Raw genomic sequence first — 17,119 nt, 5'->3', positions numbered from 1 at the left:
TCCTGTTTCTCTTTAGCCCAGGCAAGACGCTTCTGACGCTGTCTGTGGTTCAAGAGTGGCTTGACACAAGGAATGCGACAGCAGAAACCCATGTCTTTCATACGTCTGTGTGTGGTGGTTCTTGAAGCACTCACTCCAGCTGCAGTCCACTCTTTGTGAATCTCCCCCACATTTTTGAATGGGTTTTGTTTCACAATCCTCTCCAGGGTGCAGTTATCTCTCTTGCTTGTACACTTTTTTCGACCACATCTTTTCCTTCCCTTCGCCTCTCTATTAATGTGCTTGGACACTGAGCTCTGTGAACAGCCAGCCTCTTTAGCGATGACCTTTTGTGTCTTGCCCTCCTTGTGCAAGGTGTCGATGGTCGTCTTTTGGACAACTGTCAAGTCAGCAGTCTTCCCCATGATTGTGTAGCCTATAGAACTAGACTGAAAGACCATTTAAAGGCTTTTGCAGGTGGTTTGAGTTAATTAGCTGATTAGAGTGTGGCACCAGGGGCCATCAATTTTGAACCTTTTCACAATATTCTAATTTTCTGATATGATGAATTTGAGATTTTCATTTGTTGTCATTTGTAATCATCAAAATTAAACAAAATAAACATCTGAAATATATGAGTTTGTATGTAATGTATGAATATAATATACAAGTTTCACTTTTTAAATGGAATTACTGAAATCAATCCACTTTTTCATGATATTCTAATTTTATGACCAGCACCTGTACAACCCTTCTGTAAAAAGAAGCGCTACCCGGGTCATTCATCCCAGCTGCAACCAGAAGCTGCAATGCTACACAACAACAGGAAAAACTTGTGCTAATGTGCTATTTAGCATTTGATACCCCATACAATAAAGGGCTGCTCAGTGGTGCAGTGGGTAGCACTGCTGCCTTGCAACAAGAAGGTCTCTCTTCCTGAGATGCGTAGGTTCTCTCTGGGTACTCTAGCTTCCTCCCACAGCCGAAAAACATGACATGTTTAGTTAACTGGTTTCCCTAAATTCTCCTTAGGTGCATGTGAATGGGTTTGAAACCCAGTGCAATAACTATAAACATCCATCAATATAAATACTCTGCATAATGATCCTACTATGGAAAAAAAACAGTCAGATGTGCATGCTCCCTGGGTGCTGCACAATGGCAGCCCACTGCTCCCCAAGGAGATGGGTTAAATGAAGAGATAAATTTCTCCACTGTGAGATTGATTGATTGATTGAAGAAGAATGTACCAAATGAATAAAAAGTTGCATGGGATATAAACAGTATATAGTGTGCATCCACATCTGACACCTTTTTTTTCCATAGTAGGATCATTTTGCAGGGTATTTAAAAGTTCAGCCTTGAAAAATAGTTTTAAAAAATATAAAAACATTAACATAAACATATGACTGTAAATTTACAGTTCTAATTTTTTTATATATATAATGATAAAATATAATAAATATTATAAAATACAATACAATAACCCAATGGCTAATGGCTTAACTTCTTCAACCCATTGAATAGCTAATAATATTGCAATCATTTCTCCTGTCTAAACTGAAAGTCCATCACTTATTCTTTTCTTAATTTTAACATTGAATTCTGGTATTGTGTAATGTGTAGTTACGCCATTGGGGTATGTATGGAAGCAAATCGTTACCATATTTCATATGAAAAGGCATTTTCAGAAATGCTTTTTCATTTTAAGAATGTGGCTCTATTGTTTGACTCATAAATGAAATTAGTAATCAATAATCCTGTTTGTATTTTAATTTTCTTCTTCAAGACTGCTCATCCTTTTACTTAATTAAAATGAAAAAGACATTTGAGATTTCTTTTTCAAAATGTACCCCAGCAAATAGATACCAAAATTCAATTTGAAATGTAAAATGTGCAGTCTTAAAGAAGAAAATGCAAATGCAAATAGGATGATTGATTACTAATTTCATTTATGAATCAAACAATGCAGCCATATTCTTAAAATGAAAAACCATTTTTGAAAATGCCTTTTAATTTGAAATATGGTAACGATTTGCTTCTATAATTGGGCTATGCCTCTGAATTTAAAGTCACGAGACATGCTGGCGCGGTTGCCAGGCAGCGGGCAGTGGGCGGAGCCAGAGAACACAGATGCTCTGGAAGGAGCGGCGGCAGGGAGGCGGAGCTCCCAACGTCTTTCAGGCTGCCAGACAGAAGAAGCGACGTGGGGCAGAACTTCTCCGACGACGGCCGAAACATAAACAGCACCAGCTGTCCGATACCGAAGCTTCTCGCCGCGTCTCGGTAGTCGGTCGTGGGAAAGAAAAAAAATGTCCACGGTAAACTGGAAGCCTTTCGTTTTCGGCGGGCTTGCTTCTGTGACGGCGGAATGCGGTGAGTGGGTGAGGGATGTGTGGGCAGGCCGTGCTTTTAGCGTTCTTTTTTATTGTTTATTTTCGTTTATTTCATGCTGTGTGTTGCAGGTACTTTTCCCATCGACCTGGCCAAGACGCGTCTGCAGGTCCAGGGCCAGGTGGGGGACATCAAGTACCGTGAGATCCGCTACAGAGGCATGCTCCACGCTCTCATGAGGATAGGAAGAGAGGAGGGGCTCCGAGCGCTTTACTCAGGGTCAGTGGGTTCATTTATTTATTGCACGTTTTCACTGGAAGCAAAATAAAAGTGTAAAATATGTTTTATACACACAATTATCTCCCACTTCCTGTTCCATAAACTATTTTTTTCCTGCATTCTTGTGTTTTCATTAAAGTGCATTTTATTCTAACTCCATTATTCAATGCAAGGAATGCAATACTACATTTTTACTGAAATAAATGCTCATTTTTGCAGCATTGCTCCCGCCATGCTACGTCAGGCCTCCTATGGGACCATTAAAATTGGCACATACCAGAGTTTTAAGAGGCTGTTTGTTGACAGACCAGAAGGTGAGGTTTCAGTTGCTGCTGTCCTTCTCTCACACACACTTGCATGAATGTGCATTCCTGTTGAAGGTCACAGCTATGAGTGTGACCTCTTCAAACACGCCTCCTCTTTAGGTCGATGCATCATGAAATCAGCAGCACCTGGAAGTTAAAGCTGTTTCTCAGCAGAATCAAGTTGATCAACTGTTAATATATTGATTCTCTTCCAGATGAGACCTTGTTGACTAATGTGCTGTGCGGCATTCTGTCTGGAGTCATTTCCTCCTCCATTGCAAACCCCACTGATGTGTTGAAGGTATGAGATTTCTATATAATTGAGGTTGTGTCTGATCTTGTTTACTGTTATAGAGGCAACAGACCGAGTCTGACAAGTTTTTGTGGCCTGCCGAGAAGTGTGGCAAAATATTTCCTTGAAAAACCACGGTCCATGTGAGAAACCCTGGGAGGTGTGGCTTTTACTCCACTCTGTATAATTCATAGCCCTCAGTAAACCTTATTAACCTTGCCTTTTATCTCTTTAAAATAAAAGTATTTTTTCATGGCTGACTCAAGTGAGAATAAAGAAACGTTTAAGTAGGTGCTTAGGTCTGATGAGATCAGAAATGTTGGTATATGGTAAAACTGATCCGGACAACATCGTGCCAGCTGTGAAACATGTTGGTGGCTCCATCATACTGTGTTGAATGCATTTTCTTTATCGGATTTTTTTCTTGCGTTTTTCTGTGTGTTTGGAGTTTGCATCACACACGTTTTTGCGGCTCGTTTCGTCATTCACTGCACGTTTGCACCTGTTTGCCACCGTACAAACCTGATTTAAATGCTCCTTTGCCACCAGCAAGTGCCGTGGAAGCATATTAATCACAGCTTGTTTTAGTTAAGTATATGGCAGAAAGAAAGCACCCAAAACTTATGACAGTAGAACCTGCAAATGCAGGAAGTGCTGGTTTAGGTCACCTGTCTGAAACTTTAGTCCTCCATGCTTGTTTCCACCAGAATGAAATGAGAAGCTTTCTAGTTCTTTAGGCCTCTGTTAACAGCCCAAATACCTACTCTCAGGGTTCCCGCGGGTCCTTAAAGAGTCTTAAAAGGCATGGAATTCTTCAAAATAAAATTAAGGCCTTAATTGGTTTTAAAACGTCTTAAATCAGTCTTTCGTAGGTCTTAATTTATAATAAAACATCATAAATAGGATCATTTTTATTCCGATTTAATTTTGTAATCTAAACAAAACCTTAAAATTGACAATTTTTTTTTTTATATTTAAAAAAATAACGGCTCACGATTATTGGTTCCGTCCCAATAGCGGAACCAATAAAAGCTTTGTTGCGGCCGGGACATTTGGGAGATGCGCCATTTACTTTTTGTCTGGAAAATATGAGCAAGTGTAAATGTAACAAAAATTGTCTATCCAGCCAAGAGTTTTCTCCATGGCTAAAACCAGAGAACATACATGAGGCTCAGTGGATTTTGTGCAAGAATTCATTCAAGCTCGGAACGATGGGAATTAAAGGAATAGTACACCCAAAACATGATTAGCCTTCATTTTCTACTCACCCCCATGCTGAACAAAACTCTGGAGTACGTTTTTGATATCTCAAATGCATCTGGAGATCTGGGAGGGTTCTTGCTGTCTGCTGACATTCAAATAATGGAGGTCTATGGCGCCCGAGACAGACAGGTCCACAAAAGTCCACAAAAACGTGTCAATATTCCTCCATACTGCTCGTCCAATGTATTCCAAGTGTCCTGAGTGGGTAGCATCCAGAATTTACTCGAAACGAAGTCATTTAGAACGTTTTAGAGCCTAAACAGTAGTGTATAGGATTTCCTAATAGCGCCCCCATGCGCGCTCACGATTCTACGGAAGCCGGCAGACCAAACCAGCGCATTCAGCTCGGCAAAGAACTCATGCTCTTCCTCAACACTGAAGTCCTCAGACATTTTTCTTTCGTTGTTTCTTTCTTTGCACAGGTAAACAGCACATTTCTTCTTCTACGCTTGCATTATCGGCAGAGCAGACGCTGAATGCGCACTTTCTTCCGGTTTGGTCTGCCGGCTTCCGTAGAATCGTGAGCGCGCATGGGGGCGCTATTAGGAAATCCTATACACTACTGTTTAGGCTCTAAAATGTTCTAAATGACTTCGTTTCGAGTAAATTCTGGATGCTACCCACTCAGGACACTTGGATTACATTGGACGAGCAGTATGGAGGAATATTGACACGTTTTTGTGGACTTTTGTGGACCTTTCTGTCTCGGGCACCATAGACCTCCATTATTTGAATGTCAGCAGACAGCAAGAAGCCTCCCAGATCTCCAGATGCTTATGAGATATCAAAAAAGTACTCCAGAGTGTTGTTCAGCATGGGGGTGAGTAGAAAATGAAGGCTAATCATGTTTTGGGTGTACTATTCCTTTAAGGCAGTGGAGTCACATGCGAAGAACGAAACACAAATTGTCAGAATCGAGTTACCGAGAAACAGCCGGTATTTCTCAGTTTTGTTCCACCCTTGTCTCTGCAACGCCTCCACTTATCACCAAATCAAACATACTAAGAAAACTATACAAAGAAAATAGCTCCAAAAAACACTTGTGGCTTTAAAACGGATTTGTTTTGTTCCCTGCTAAAACAAAGTTTGTGAATTCAGTTAAATAATTGTTAAAATATATCTGTCATTTGTGTGTTTTTAGCTTTCTTCCTGTATGGGAAGCTTTTCAAAATTGGAAACATTAGTGCAGTGGTTTATGTTAAAATAAACATTTGGGTTAAGTTGTCGCAAGCAGGTTTTTCTTGTGAATTTGGTCTTAAATTTTTATTTCAAGTGGCATTAAAAAGTCTTAAAAAGTCTTGAATTTAACTTGCCTTATGCTGTAGGAACCCTATACCCTTGAAACCTAACATAAAAGAAATCTAATGTAGGGGAATGGCATAGTCAAAGTCCAGATAGGAATTTGTTACGTAGTCTTTGGTCATACTTACATGCATGCAGACATTCCTAATCTAATCTGACTAATCTGGTGCTATTTAACAACCATTGCATAAAATCCCAAGGTTGGCTCTTTGTGACCAAGAGATATAAATACTTTTGGAAGGCAGCGTTGTAGAGCGAAAGTCAAGCCCAGGCCATCCCGACCTCACACCTGGTTTATTTATAGACCGACCCTTAAAGGTCTCGGTGTTCTGTAAATGATAGCAGCTGGTGAATGCCAATGCTTATCTACACTCTCTGAGCTCTTTGGGGCAGTGACCTCCTGTCTGCAGTCAGTGTTTATAGGATTAACACCGACGCGTGCAGCTGCAGGTTTGGAACATCGTGTTTTATGAGGGTGTGTCCCTGTCAAATCTTCAAGGAGGAAAGGAATGAACTCGTGGTGTTCATCATACCTGTAGTGTAAATATGGTCCGACGGAGAGGATATGTGGGTGATGAACATTTAGACTGTTGTCGTATTTGATGCCTTATCTCTGTCTTCTATTAGATCCGGATGCAAGCTCAGGGGAATGTGATTCAGGGCAGCATGATGGGAAACTTCATCAATATCTACCAGGAGGAGGGCACAAGAGGATTGTGGAAGGTAAAAAGAACAAAGATTGATCTGTCAATCTAGGTGAATTTCAGATGTCAGACCTTCGGCTGGTAAACATTCCTTCTGTGTTTGTGTCAGGGTGTTTCTCTAACGGCTCAGAGAGCCGCCATCGTGGTCGGGGTTGAGCTCCCCGTCTACGATATCACCAAGAAGCACCTGATCCTGTCTGGCTACATGGGGGACACCGTTTACACACACTTCCTGTGAGTTTGACCTGCTTAATAGAGTTCTTCTGTTCTCTAATGAATTGTGGTAATTCTTGTAAATTCCAGAGTTCTTTGGGGTATTTCTGTTTTGTTTGAAACATTTAAAGTTGTAGGAAATTGACATTTAAATGTCAAACGATTCTGGCTTAAACATGTATATAAATGTACTCTTTATCAGACCATATTGTCCCAAAAGTTTTTTTTTTTTTTTAAATCTTAAAATCTGTGGGGGTTTTTTGTTCTTCTTTGTCATCTTAATTTGCGTTATAAAATTTTTTTCGGTCGCAGCTAATATACGCAACGGTTGAAATAAGAAATAAGAATCATTTACTTTCCCATTGAGTTCCGTCCCAGTGTTCACAGGGATGGACGTCTGTGTCTTCGGCAGGCGTAGAGCTAACAGAACTGGCAGCGTTGCGAGGCAAGGGCTCAAACATGTACGGCTGTAAGCCTTCTACACCAAAGCAAGCTTCTGCCGCCCTGGCGTCCTCTTCCACAACATCTTCGTCCCCGCTTTCCTCCTCTAAATAAAAAATTTATGACGGAGGAGACTGATCCACAACCTCCGACACAAAGCTCTCCTCCTCTTGCATGTTTCCACTTTCCATAGCGTTCCTTGACAGTGTCGTTGCTAAGTGCTACTTGGTCCCAATGGAATTTCCCATTGGGACCAAGTAGCACTAAGTTGCTAACTAGTTAGCAAGATGCTTCTGACAAACCGGCCACAATCAAACTTGCTTGCAAACCTTCCGCCATAACAATCCCGCCTCCTTGATAAACGACCAATCACATTCACTTTATTCAGTCGTGTAAATTCGGCTCCGATCAGGAGAACTCGGAACTGCAAAGGTTGAAACAGCCGCTTCCATACAACTTTGTTTTTAAACTATGCATCAATTCCTTTTACTCTTAAATGGGTCCTGTTCCAGCTTCAATCCAGGCTGTTTACTGCATTTTATTGGGATTTTATCTGAAAGAACAACAAAAAATGTTGGCTAAATCTAAAGTGGATTTAAAAGGATGCTGGGATTTTTAAGAAGCAGGCAGTTCTAAGTTTGTGGATCATTAAATATTTACTAAGCTCTCTTCATACAGCATTTGAAAACTGGTAGAGAATAGAACAATGGCTAACCTACTGGGACATGAGACAAGGGGAGCGTCAATCAAAGAACTGAGGGGCTCAGATGAACGAATCTGCACACTCCCAGTTAACACTTGGTTCAGCTCTGCAGACTTCTCCAGCCTCCTAAATTTACCTTTAGCACACTCTGCTGCGGTGTGAAGCCAGCAGGAGCTCCTAGGAGCACGAGCAGATCACACATTAAAAGCCCACGAGTTAGTCAACTGTCAGACCAAAAGAACAACTCCTCTCATAGATTCTAAAATGGTTCAGTTTTTCATTTTTTTTTTTTAAAGATATTGAAAAATGGGAGACTACACTGAGTGCACTGTAGCTATATTTACAGTTTAATGTTCATCTGTTGAGTTTTATTACCTTCGTAATTATATATTAGGAGTGGAACGGTTCACAAATCCACGGTTTGGTTCACGGTTTCGTGGTCACGGTTTTCGTTGTTGATTGTTAGCCTGATATGTTGGTCATGTTGCTGTTAGCATAAACAAAACGTGTTGCGCAATGCTTGCACACTGTTTTTATCCACAACTTTCTTTCCGCCGTCATCGTAGGTCACTCTAAATGCAAAGTGGTCCCATACAGCAGACCTATAAAGTGCTGCTGGCGCATCTTCCAACTCCTGTTCTTTTCCACTCGCCATACCCACACAATTCTCCACAACAACTGATTTTTTTTCTGCTATACCCGGATACGCTGCTTCGCTTCTTCTTCTTCTTCTTGTTTACTACTGGTGGTTGGCTTTGGTCGCAGTACCGCCACCTTCTGCTCTGGAGTGTACGCGCTTCACCGATGAGAAAAAGGAGCAGCACATGAACCGAACGCAACACACGCGAATCGAACCGAACGGTTCGGATGGTTTTCATAAACCGTTCCATCCCTATTATATATGTAGGCAAGCAACTGATCTAATGGTTGAAAATATCTACATATATCACAGTGTGTTTGTATAAGTTCAAATATATTCTCAAATGCCTCAATATTGCAGGTGTTTAAGCAAAGAAAGCTAAAGCTGGTAAACTAAACAGTTGGCGAGATGGAATCTCTGAGTATTTATTTTGGACTTGCTGCAGTGTCTGCTGAAAATTGAATCCAATTTTGCCGGCGTCATGTCCGCTTGCTGATGCCCTGCTCCACCTTAGACACCGTATAAACACTATCATTTATTCTAATTGCTGCTTATAGTTGTGCAAATCTAGATTGAATAAAACATTGAAAGTTCTGTTTATGATCCATTAAAAGTAATGTAAGACACAGAACTGTGGAATGAGGCACTCTGGACAGATGTGATGAAAATGAAACCGCTTGCCAGAATGCAAAATGCTATATCTGGGATAAAACTGTACATTTAAAACGCTTCCAAGCTAATCCTGGGTTTATAACATTAATGTAGATTTGACTTGTCATTATATTGTAAGGAAAGGTTAAAAGGTTTGTATTAAGTACCAATCATCTGCATTTGATCAGCAGTGATGTGTTCAGTTCTGCAGCTTTAATTTAAATTTTTTTTTTTAGATCAGATTTTCAGGTGCTGAAGCTCTAACCAACACCATGATGTCACTAAAAAAAGTCTTTGTTGTCCTTTAGGTCCAGCTTCGTGTGTGGCCTTGCTGGAGCTTTGGCCTCGAATCCAGTAGATGTGGTCCGGACGCGCATGATGAACCAGAGGGGCGGGGCTCTCTATCAAGGAACTCTGGACTGCCTGCTGCAGGTCGGTCAGAGATTTGCACCTGGTTTACGTCCCACTCAGTTTGTATTTCAGTAGAAGGGCACACATCATCACTAAACAAACTAGTTTAGCTAGAAGAGACGCTGACTACAGTCAGATTTTATCTGGAACGCCTTCCAACGTTTGATATATCAAATGTACGTCCAAATATCCTATAAAAACTCTGTAGCTAGCACTTAGTTACCTTTCATTTCCACTTTGGCGAGGGGGGAAAAAACTGAACCACAGTAGGGAAGGAACAGCTTTTATCTGGAGATAGAGATGGGCTCCTAAAGGCTAACAACTAATCAAATGTTAACATTATTATAAAGTTCTTTAATATTGATTAAAAAGCTGTTAGTTCTGGAAGGAAACAAGCCCTTCTATCTTCTAGTGTTTATTTTCGTTCCTTGTGCCACATACTATAAGTAGGTCAGTCTTCCGCCTCAAGAAGTGCTGTTTTCTTTTTTTTTTAAACAAAGGAGGTCTTTATATAGCGAGATTCGATCCCAGTTACAATGTTTAGAATCAAACATTTAAAAGATGGAAAGTCAGTAGGAGCTCATTACATACAGTTTATTCTGTCAAGTTAAGAACTGGTTTTAGAATCTGCATAGAACTGAATCTGTTTCAGTGGAAAAACCCGAACGGTGGCCTAGAATCTTTGGGAGGTTTATGTTTAACAGGCAGATCAACCAGTAAAACAAAAAACAAACTGGACCAGGTATTTGGGCCACACGTGTCTTTTTTCTAAAGGGTGGTTGCAGTCCACCTTTTAAGAGCGACGTGTTTAACGAGTCTGTTTTATCTGGATGCACTGCAGGTTTTATCCACCCATCAGTTTACAGAGGTGGTCTGTTAATCTGATCTGAAGTTGGTGCTAAATCAGCTCAGTAAAATGCATTATGATAAGAGAATATTTTCAGGCTCGAACTGAAAGAAAGCTGTCGTCCCTTCATCTTGTATGGTGCATTCTGCTGCTTCAGGCAGTTTTAGTAGCTGAACATAACTCTAGCTCCGTCACTACTGATGAACACATTGCTGCTGGCAACAAGGAAATATTAACTGCTTTTTTACTTTTATATATTTGCATTCAAACACATTTGAATGACATTTTAGATTTAAACAGTACATTCTGTTGGTGGTATCTGTGTAATCCACTGCACTCTGAGGAAAATATGATGTTGGAGCAGCTGTTTTGTCATGACATGGAGAATACTTGAAAAAGAACAACTAATATAAAGCTGATCATCTTCAGTCTAGGGCTGAAACAACTAATCAGATTAATCGTGATTAAAATTGAAAAAATCGTCAACTAATTTAATAATTGATTAATTGTTAACTGGAGTATAGAAACTCTAAAACATGCCTTTTGTTTACAGAGAAACCCACTTAGAGCAGTAATTATAATAAAATAATTTTGCATTTAAGATTAAAAAAAATAAATCGTGTATTAGTAGGCTCTATCCTGGTTTAATTTTGCAAAAAAATCTTTTTTTCAGGAACCTTTCACTATGTGATTATTATTATTTGATTACCGTATTTTCACGACCATAAGGCGCACCGTACTAAAAGGTGCAGTCTCAGTTATGTGTGTCATTACTGTATTTAACACACACATAAGGCGCACCAGACTATAGGGCGCGGGTTTTATATACAGGTACATGTCCTCTACTACGTTTAAATACCTCTACTGCGTATTTAAAAATAGAGCGGGAGCAAAACTGAGTATGATTGTGCTTTATTCATGTATTTATACAAAGTATTAATCAAACCCATCAAAGTCATCATCCTCTGTTTCTGAATTAAACAGCTGCGCTAAATCAGACATGCTAATTTCCCCTTCTTCGCTCTCAGGGTCACTTTCCGTGCCGTGCGGCTCGTCGGAAATAATGCTGGCTTTTGCGAAAGCTCGAACAACAGTGCCAGCACATACGTTAGCCCAAGCATCTACAATCCATCCGCAAACTGTGGCGTAACTTGCCCGGCGCTGCCTTCCACTTTTCGTTAAGGCTAAGGGTGCTCCGATTGATCGGTCACCGATCGTTATCGGCCGATAAAGGCTTTAAATAGCTTGATCGGCGGTCTCCATAAAGGCCACCGGTGCCGTCGTCCGTTTTGTTGTGGTGAGGCACGTTTGGAAGCGACTAGCACCGAGCCCCCAGAGAAAGTACCACGAGCTGGCTCCTTACACGCTATGTATGCTGAGTTGTTGGATGAAGACAGGGAACATGGTGGCGGTGACATCAGCAGCTCAACATCATCACAGCTGAACCTCTACCTATCAGAGCCAGTCATCCCACGGAGCGGACAGCCGCTTTTTTTTTTGCCGAGACAATAAAAGTCGTTTCCCCGCTCTCGCACAAGCAGCACAAGCCTACCTCTGTGCTCCATGCACAAGTGTAGATAGTGAGCGACTTTTTAGCACAGCAGGGAATATTGTAGATGAGAAGAGGAACAAGCTGTCTGCCAAAAATGCAGAGATGCTTATATTTCTAAAGAAAAATCTGCCATTGATGCTTAACAAGTAAGCTTTAAGAGAAATGGCTTTACTAATCTCTATTCCTCTTCTTTCTTTCTCATTGACTCATGATTTCCATGCTGTGCACTTTAAATGTATGTAGATTTAAAGGAGCTAAAAGAACATTTAAAGTTAGCATTTGTTTGAAATTTACAAAACTTTATTACTACTGAAAAATGTCTGCAGTGATTAAAAGGACATTTTAGATTTTGAGCTAGGACAAAAAGCCAAAAAAATTACTGATATATAATATTGGCTTCTATTTTCAGTTAATTACCGCAGGACAAGCCTAAAATACATACCTTATGCCTTTTTATCATGGCATCCCAAAATATTTGATTTTGTTTTCTTTGCTCTGCACTTTAAGTTTAAGTACACTTTAAGTTTGTGTAAATTAACAATGACAGATTTTTTGTATCTTATTTAGAAATAAGGCTTATTTGTTAAGCTCTAAGCTGTTTAAGATGTCTCTAAGGAAGTAAAATGTTGAACGTTTCCTGTCAATAAAAGTATACAGTTGACAATTCACAATACATTATCTTCAGTTAATTTTAATACATATACATTTTTTTGGTAAGACTATTAAAACTGAATATATGACATGATAAATAGAAGGCTTCAGATAGACCCAGTGATCGGTATCAACCAATACTGCTTTCAGCAATCGGTGATTGGCCCCAAAAATCCTGATCGGAGCACCCTTACTCGCAGCCTTACTTTGAACGGCCGGTTCACACCGATGTCGAGCGGTTGAAGTTCCTTTGTCAGACCTCCCGGATAACAGCAAGCACAGCGTTCATTTGTTTCACCTTTTTTTCACATCGGCTGTGAGATGGGCACGCATGGAGTCACAGATTAACAGCGATGGTGATGCGTGGAAAAAAACCACCTGGTTTCCTTACATACACCTCCCTCAGCCACTCTTTCATAATCTCCTCATCCATCCAGCCCTTTTCATTTGCCTTAATAACGACTCCAGCTGGAAAAGTCTCTTTAGGCAAAGTGTTTCTCTTAAAAATCACCATAGGCGGCAGTTTCTTTCCATTTGCGTGGCAGCCAAGCACAACAGTAAACGACGCACACTTCCACCTTTAACGTTCTCATTCTCATGGTCTCAACAACGTCCACAGTAACGACACACATAGGGCGCGCCACACATTTTGAGGGAAAAAAAAGATGTTTATATAAGCTTAAAAGTCGCGAAAGTACGGTAATAAAAAAAAAATCTACAGATTAATCGATTTGCAAAATATTCGTTAGTTGCAGCCCTACTTTATTCAGTATCTTTAAAGGTTAAACAGAACATCATATCATCAGCAAGAATGTATGATAATCTGAAAGGTACGTTTGGGTTAATCTGATATTCTAAAAGCTAGTTTGAATCCAAATCTTTAACCGTATTTGTTTTAAACGTCTCTTCAGCCATGATGCTGGCTTCAGAGGATGAGCCCCTTACAGACGCACGATTTGTGGCTGTGAAGGCTGTTTAAAATGTTTTACTCTTGAGCATTGAGAAATAGCTTTGACTTCACCAGATGCTTCCTCGGATTATAAATATTAAGACATTTTACATGTGGGAAGATAATATTGTCCACTGCTCTAATGCAATCAACAAAAAAAAAGGAGTTACAGGGGAGAAAGGCCAGCTTTGAGGGAGCAACATCATCAGATAACTGGTGAATGCCAAAAAAGAAGCTGAAGTTTGTATGCTTGACTCTGGCCTTGGATTAGGGTAATTGGCTTTATTTATAAAAGCAGAGCCACCTTTCTGAGCTCTTTCTTTTAGCCATGCTTGCTATGCTGAGTACCTTTGGTTGCTGACATCATCGCGCTCCACTGTTCAATGCAAAAAAATTTGGTACCTATAGGCACGTTGAAGCATGACATCACATGCATGAGACCCGGCCCCAAATTTTGCTGCTGGAGGCTAAAAATCCTTGTTTTGTAGCGGTAAAGTTACCAAGTTCATGCTCTAAATCTTCTATTTATGCATGATTTAATACATTTTTTTAAGTCTACCATTTTGGACTGAAGGCTTCTATAACAGACTAACATTATAACTAATTGAAATACCAAAAATATACAGCTTGCATCTAATATTGTCACACAGATTTATATAAATATCAAATCCTCTCACCCTGCTTTGCATGCGCGGTGGGCAGACGCCACATAGCCTTTTATTTTGTCCATGCGGACCTAGTGATGCCCTTTCTTGTTGATCATTTTCTGCGATGGCACACCGCAGTCATGCGATCATCTGTGTGATATAGCGTTCGCCCCACATGTCCAGACACAAAGATGTTATATCTTTCTAATGACTTAAGCGCATTCATTGACATTGAATTGACACATTAATTGAGCTGAAACTCTACTAAAAATTTGATTATTCCAAAAACATTATTTGATTTTCCCAACATATTTTAAGGTTTGTAGTTTGTATCATCAGGTGTCCCTAAACTTGGTGTAAAGAAATAAATGCTCAGTGCTGTGATCAGAGGAGTATCATTTGGTTAAATTAAGGGTCAACTTTTCTTTTTTTTTTCTAACAGACATGGCGGTCAGAGGGGTTCATGGCGCTCTACAAGGGTTTCTTTCCAAACTGGCTGCGCCTGGGACCATGGAACATCATCGTATCCTTTCAGCCATCAGCTGGCTGCTGCTCTGGCTTTGCACGACCTCTGAGATGAAAGTTATTCCTGGATTTGGCAGGTTTTAAAGTACTGCATTCAGAAACTTTCTGATCGTAAATATTAATTTAATTCTAGCTGAAATAACTGCTTTTCTGAGCAAATACAGCATTCCATCTAAAACAGGAATGTTTTGACATTAGGTCACACTCCTTGGGTCTAAAAAAGTAATGTGGGGTTTAACTTATAATGGGGTGACAAACATCTGAAGTGAAAAAGCTCAATTTTCTTCTACTTTTCATACTTTCCTTCACTCCATCTTCAGTTCTTCCTCACTTATGAGCAGCTGAAAAAGCTCAACGTGTGACTGAATGTAAATGAGAAGAAGAAAAGAGCTTTCACTCGGAGGCGAGGGGGACCAAAATCAGGAATGTCTGGAATTATGGTGGATCCTTGAGGAAAAAGCAGCAGGGAAGCCGAGAGGAGTACGCAGAAGGAATCCGATCCCTGCGCCGCTCCAGGCTCTGCGTCTGCTAAAAAGCCTGCAGGAAATGTGAAAAGGACTGTTACACGAATAATCCCATGGCTTCTCGCTCTCATCCGGATGCCACTTTAAGGCGTCACACCGCCACGTTTCTGCTCAGACTCAAACCAACTGCTTTATAAACTGTGAAATTGTTCAATTCTGGAAAGAGACTGCAATATTTTGCATTTCATTCTGAGGCTGCTGCTCGTGAAACGCCTCTATTAATGAAGGTGAAGGGGGAAAATGCATGCAGCCTGTTTTTATTTAAAGCTTATTCACTCAAAGTGCTCTGTAAAATGTGTGCCTTAAAGCCCTTTGTGTTCCAGGCTGTGAAAACTTGAGCAGCATGTGGACTCCGACTGTTGGACAGCCGCTGTGACAATCGGCATCATTCCCCTTTTGAAAAAAAAAATGTTTGATATAATGGATTTTATATCTATATTCCCAAAAAGGAGATCTTGTGTACGGAAAGTTTTGAGTTACTTGGCTTCCGTTGTGTGTATACAGTGTAAAGAGCCGCGAATAGAAGCTGGTGAATCATCAGTTCTATACGGGCCTCATCACGTGCATGAGCAGTAAATATATTTATATCCTCTAGCTGCCTGGTGATGCCTCAGTTACCTTTCAGCTGTCGCCTCAACTCATCACGTACGCAGACGATAATGTAAACTTGTATACATTTCACAAACATCATGGTTGGCTTGACAGGAACGAGTCGGGCATCTCCTATTACTGCGTCACTAAAGCAACCGTTCAGTGCTGTTATTCTTTTGTACTGTATTTGCTCGCTTTTAGCTTTCATTGGAAAGAAATCGAGTACATTGAAGTTGCTTCTGCCAAAATGTATGCCAGTGTCATTTTGTAATACTACCTATGTTTATTTAAACACAGCTGCAGACTTGTTTATTTCCAAATAAAGAGTGACTTAAAATACTTTGCTATTTTCTTTACATCCATCTTTGGGTTTTTTCATTGCATGTCTGAGCAACATAAGGGACAAACTCACCAGATATCTGAATACTTCTTGTTTTCCGGCAACTGCAGTGGCAATTTTGTTGATTTCAGGATTGTGTTTAAGTGGAATTTATATTCTTTTTGCCTGTCCTTTCAGAGTATTTTAAAGAGATTTGCTACACTTGGTGGAAACTATTTTAAGCCTATATTTCTTTTCATATTTATGACTTTAGGTTACAAAAATTTAAATTGAGGAAAATAGAATATCACATTTGAGAAGTGGTCTGCAACATGCGGCTCTTTAGACACTCAACAATGACTCTTCCAACACTTAAAAAAAAACATATGGTTTTAAATGTAGGTTAGTGTGTCCTGGTTAGGATATTTTCCATTAAATTAGTCTATTTATTCAACTGAATTAACATTAAAGAAATAACTTTTTTTTTATCTTTCTTAAATGGGAAAATGTTTTTCTTTAAACAAGTTTCTAAAAACCACAGCAACCCAGTGGGAATTAATTATTCCATTCATTTTAAAACCTAAAAGTTGAAATGAAAGAGTGATTAATTAAAAAGGGGATGCATTTCTTTTGCTCTATTTAAAAAAAAAAAAAAAAGTCACATAATGTTATCAGCTGCAAATGACCTTTTAATAGCTGGACTGAATATAAATAATGGATCTGTTGATTGCGAAGTTTGTTGACCCCCGCATTAGGCCAATCAAAAATTAAGCTTTTTTTTTTTGTGAGAGGTGTTTTTTTATTTATCTTTTGCTCTTGATAGCCACCATTGTGTCATCTGCCTTGTTGGGTCTGATGTCTCTCACAATAGGCCAATGATTCTCTTTGGGTTCTAGCTTACGGCTGATTACCAGACCAATCAAGAACAGGAACACAATGGTTACTAAACTTGTTCCAGTTCTGCCAGAAAATCTAATCAGGATCTCCATACAGCTTG

The 17,119-nt window shown here is 39.8% G+C and overlaps 1 protein-coding gene across 1 annotated transcript; it reads left to right on the top strand.

Annotated features, from left to right (window-relative positions):
• The first annotated feature begins 2,127 nt into the window (after positions 1-2,127).
• On the top strand, positions 2,128-16,142 carry LOC119779277 (kidney mitochondrial carrier protein 1). Its single transcript, XM_038278853.1, has 9 exons — positions 2,128-2,355; positions 2,445-2,592; positions 2,812-2,906; positions 3,113-3,198; positions 6,382-6,477; positions 6,568-6,692; positions 9,415-9,538; positions 14,606-14,686; positions 15,009-16,142. The coding sequence occupies exons 1-9, from the start codon at positions 2,292-2,294 to the stop codon at positions 15,048-15,050; spliced, it is 861 nt and encodes a 286-aa protein (XP_038134781.1). The 5' UTR covers positions 2,128-2,291; the 3' UTR covers positions 15,051-16,142.
• Positions 16,143-17,119: the final 977 nt, after the last annotated feature.

This window comes from Cyprinodon tularosa, unplaced genomic scaffold, assembly GCF_016077235.1.
Source record: "Cyprinodon tularosa strain WSP-4 unplaced genomic scaffold, ASM1607723v1 ctg145, whole genome shotgun sequence".
NCBI classification, from domain to species: domain Eukaryota; kingdom Metazoa; phylum Chordata; class Actinopteri; order Cyprinodontiformes; family Cyprinodontidae; genus Cyprinodon; species Cyprinodon tularosa.
This window is presented reverse-complemented; position numbering and strand designations above follow the sequence as displayed.

Coding starts and splice junctions, on each gene's coding strand:
- LOC119779277 (XM_038278853.1), top strand. CDS start 2,292: ATGTCCACGGTAAACTGGAAGCCTTTCGTTTTCGGCGGGCTTGCTTCT. Junction 6,478..6,567: donor GCACAAGAGGATTGTGGAAG/GTAAAAAGAACA, acceptor TGTTTGTGTCAG/GGTGTTTCTCTAACGGCTCA. Junction 9,539..14,605: donor CTCTGGACTGCCTGCTGCAG/GTCGGTCAGAGA, acceptor TTTTTCTAACAG/ACATGGCGGTCAGAGGGGTT.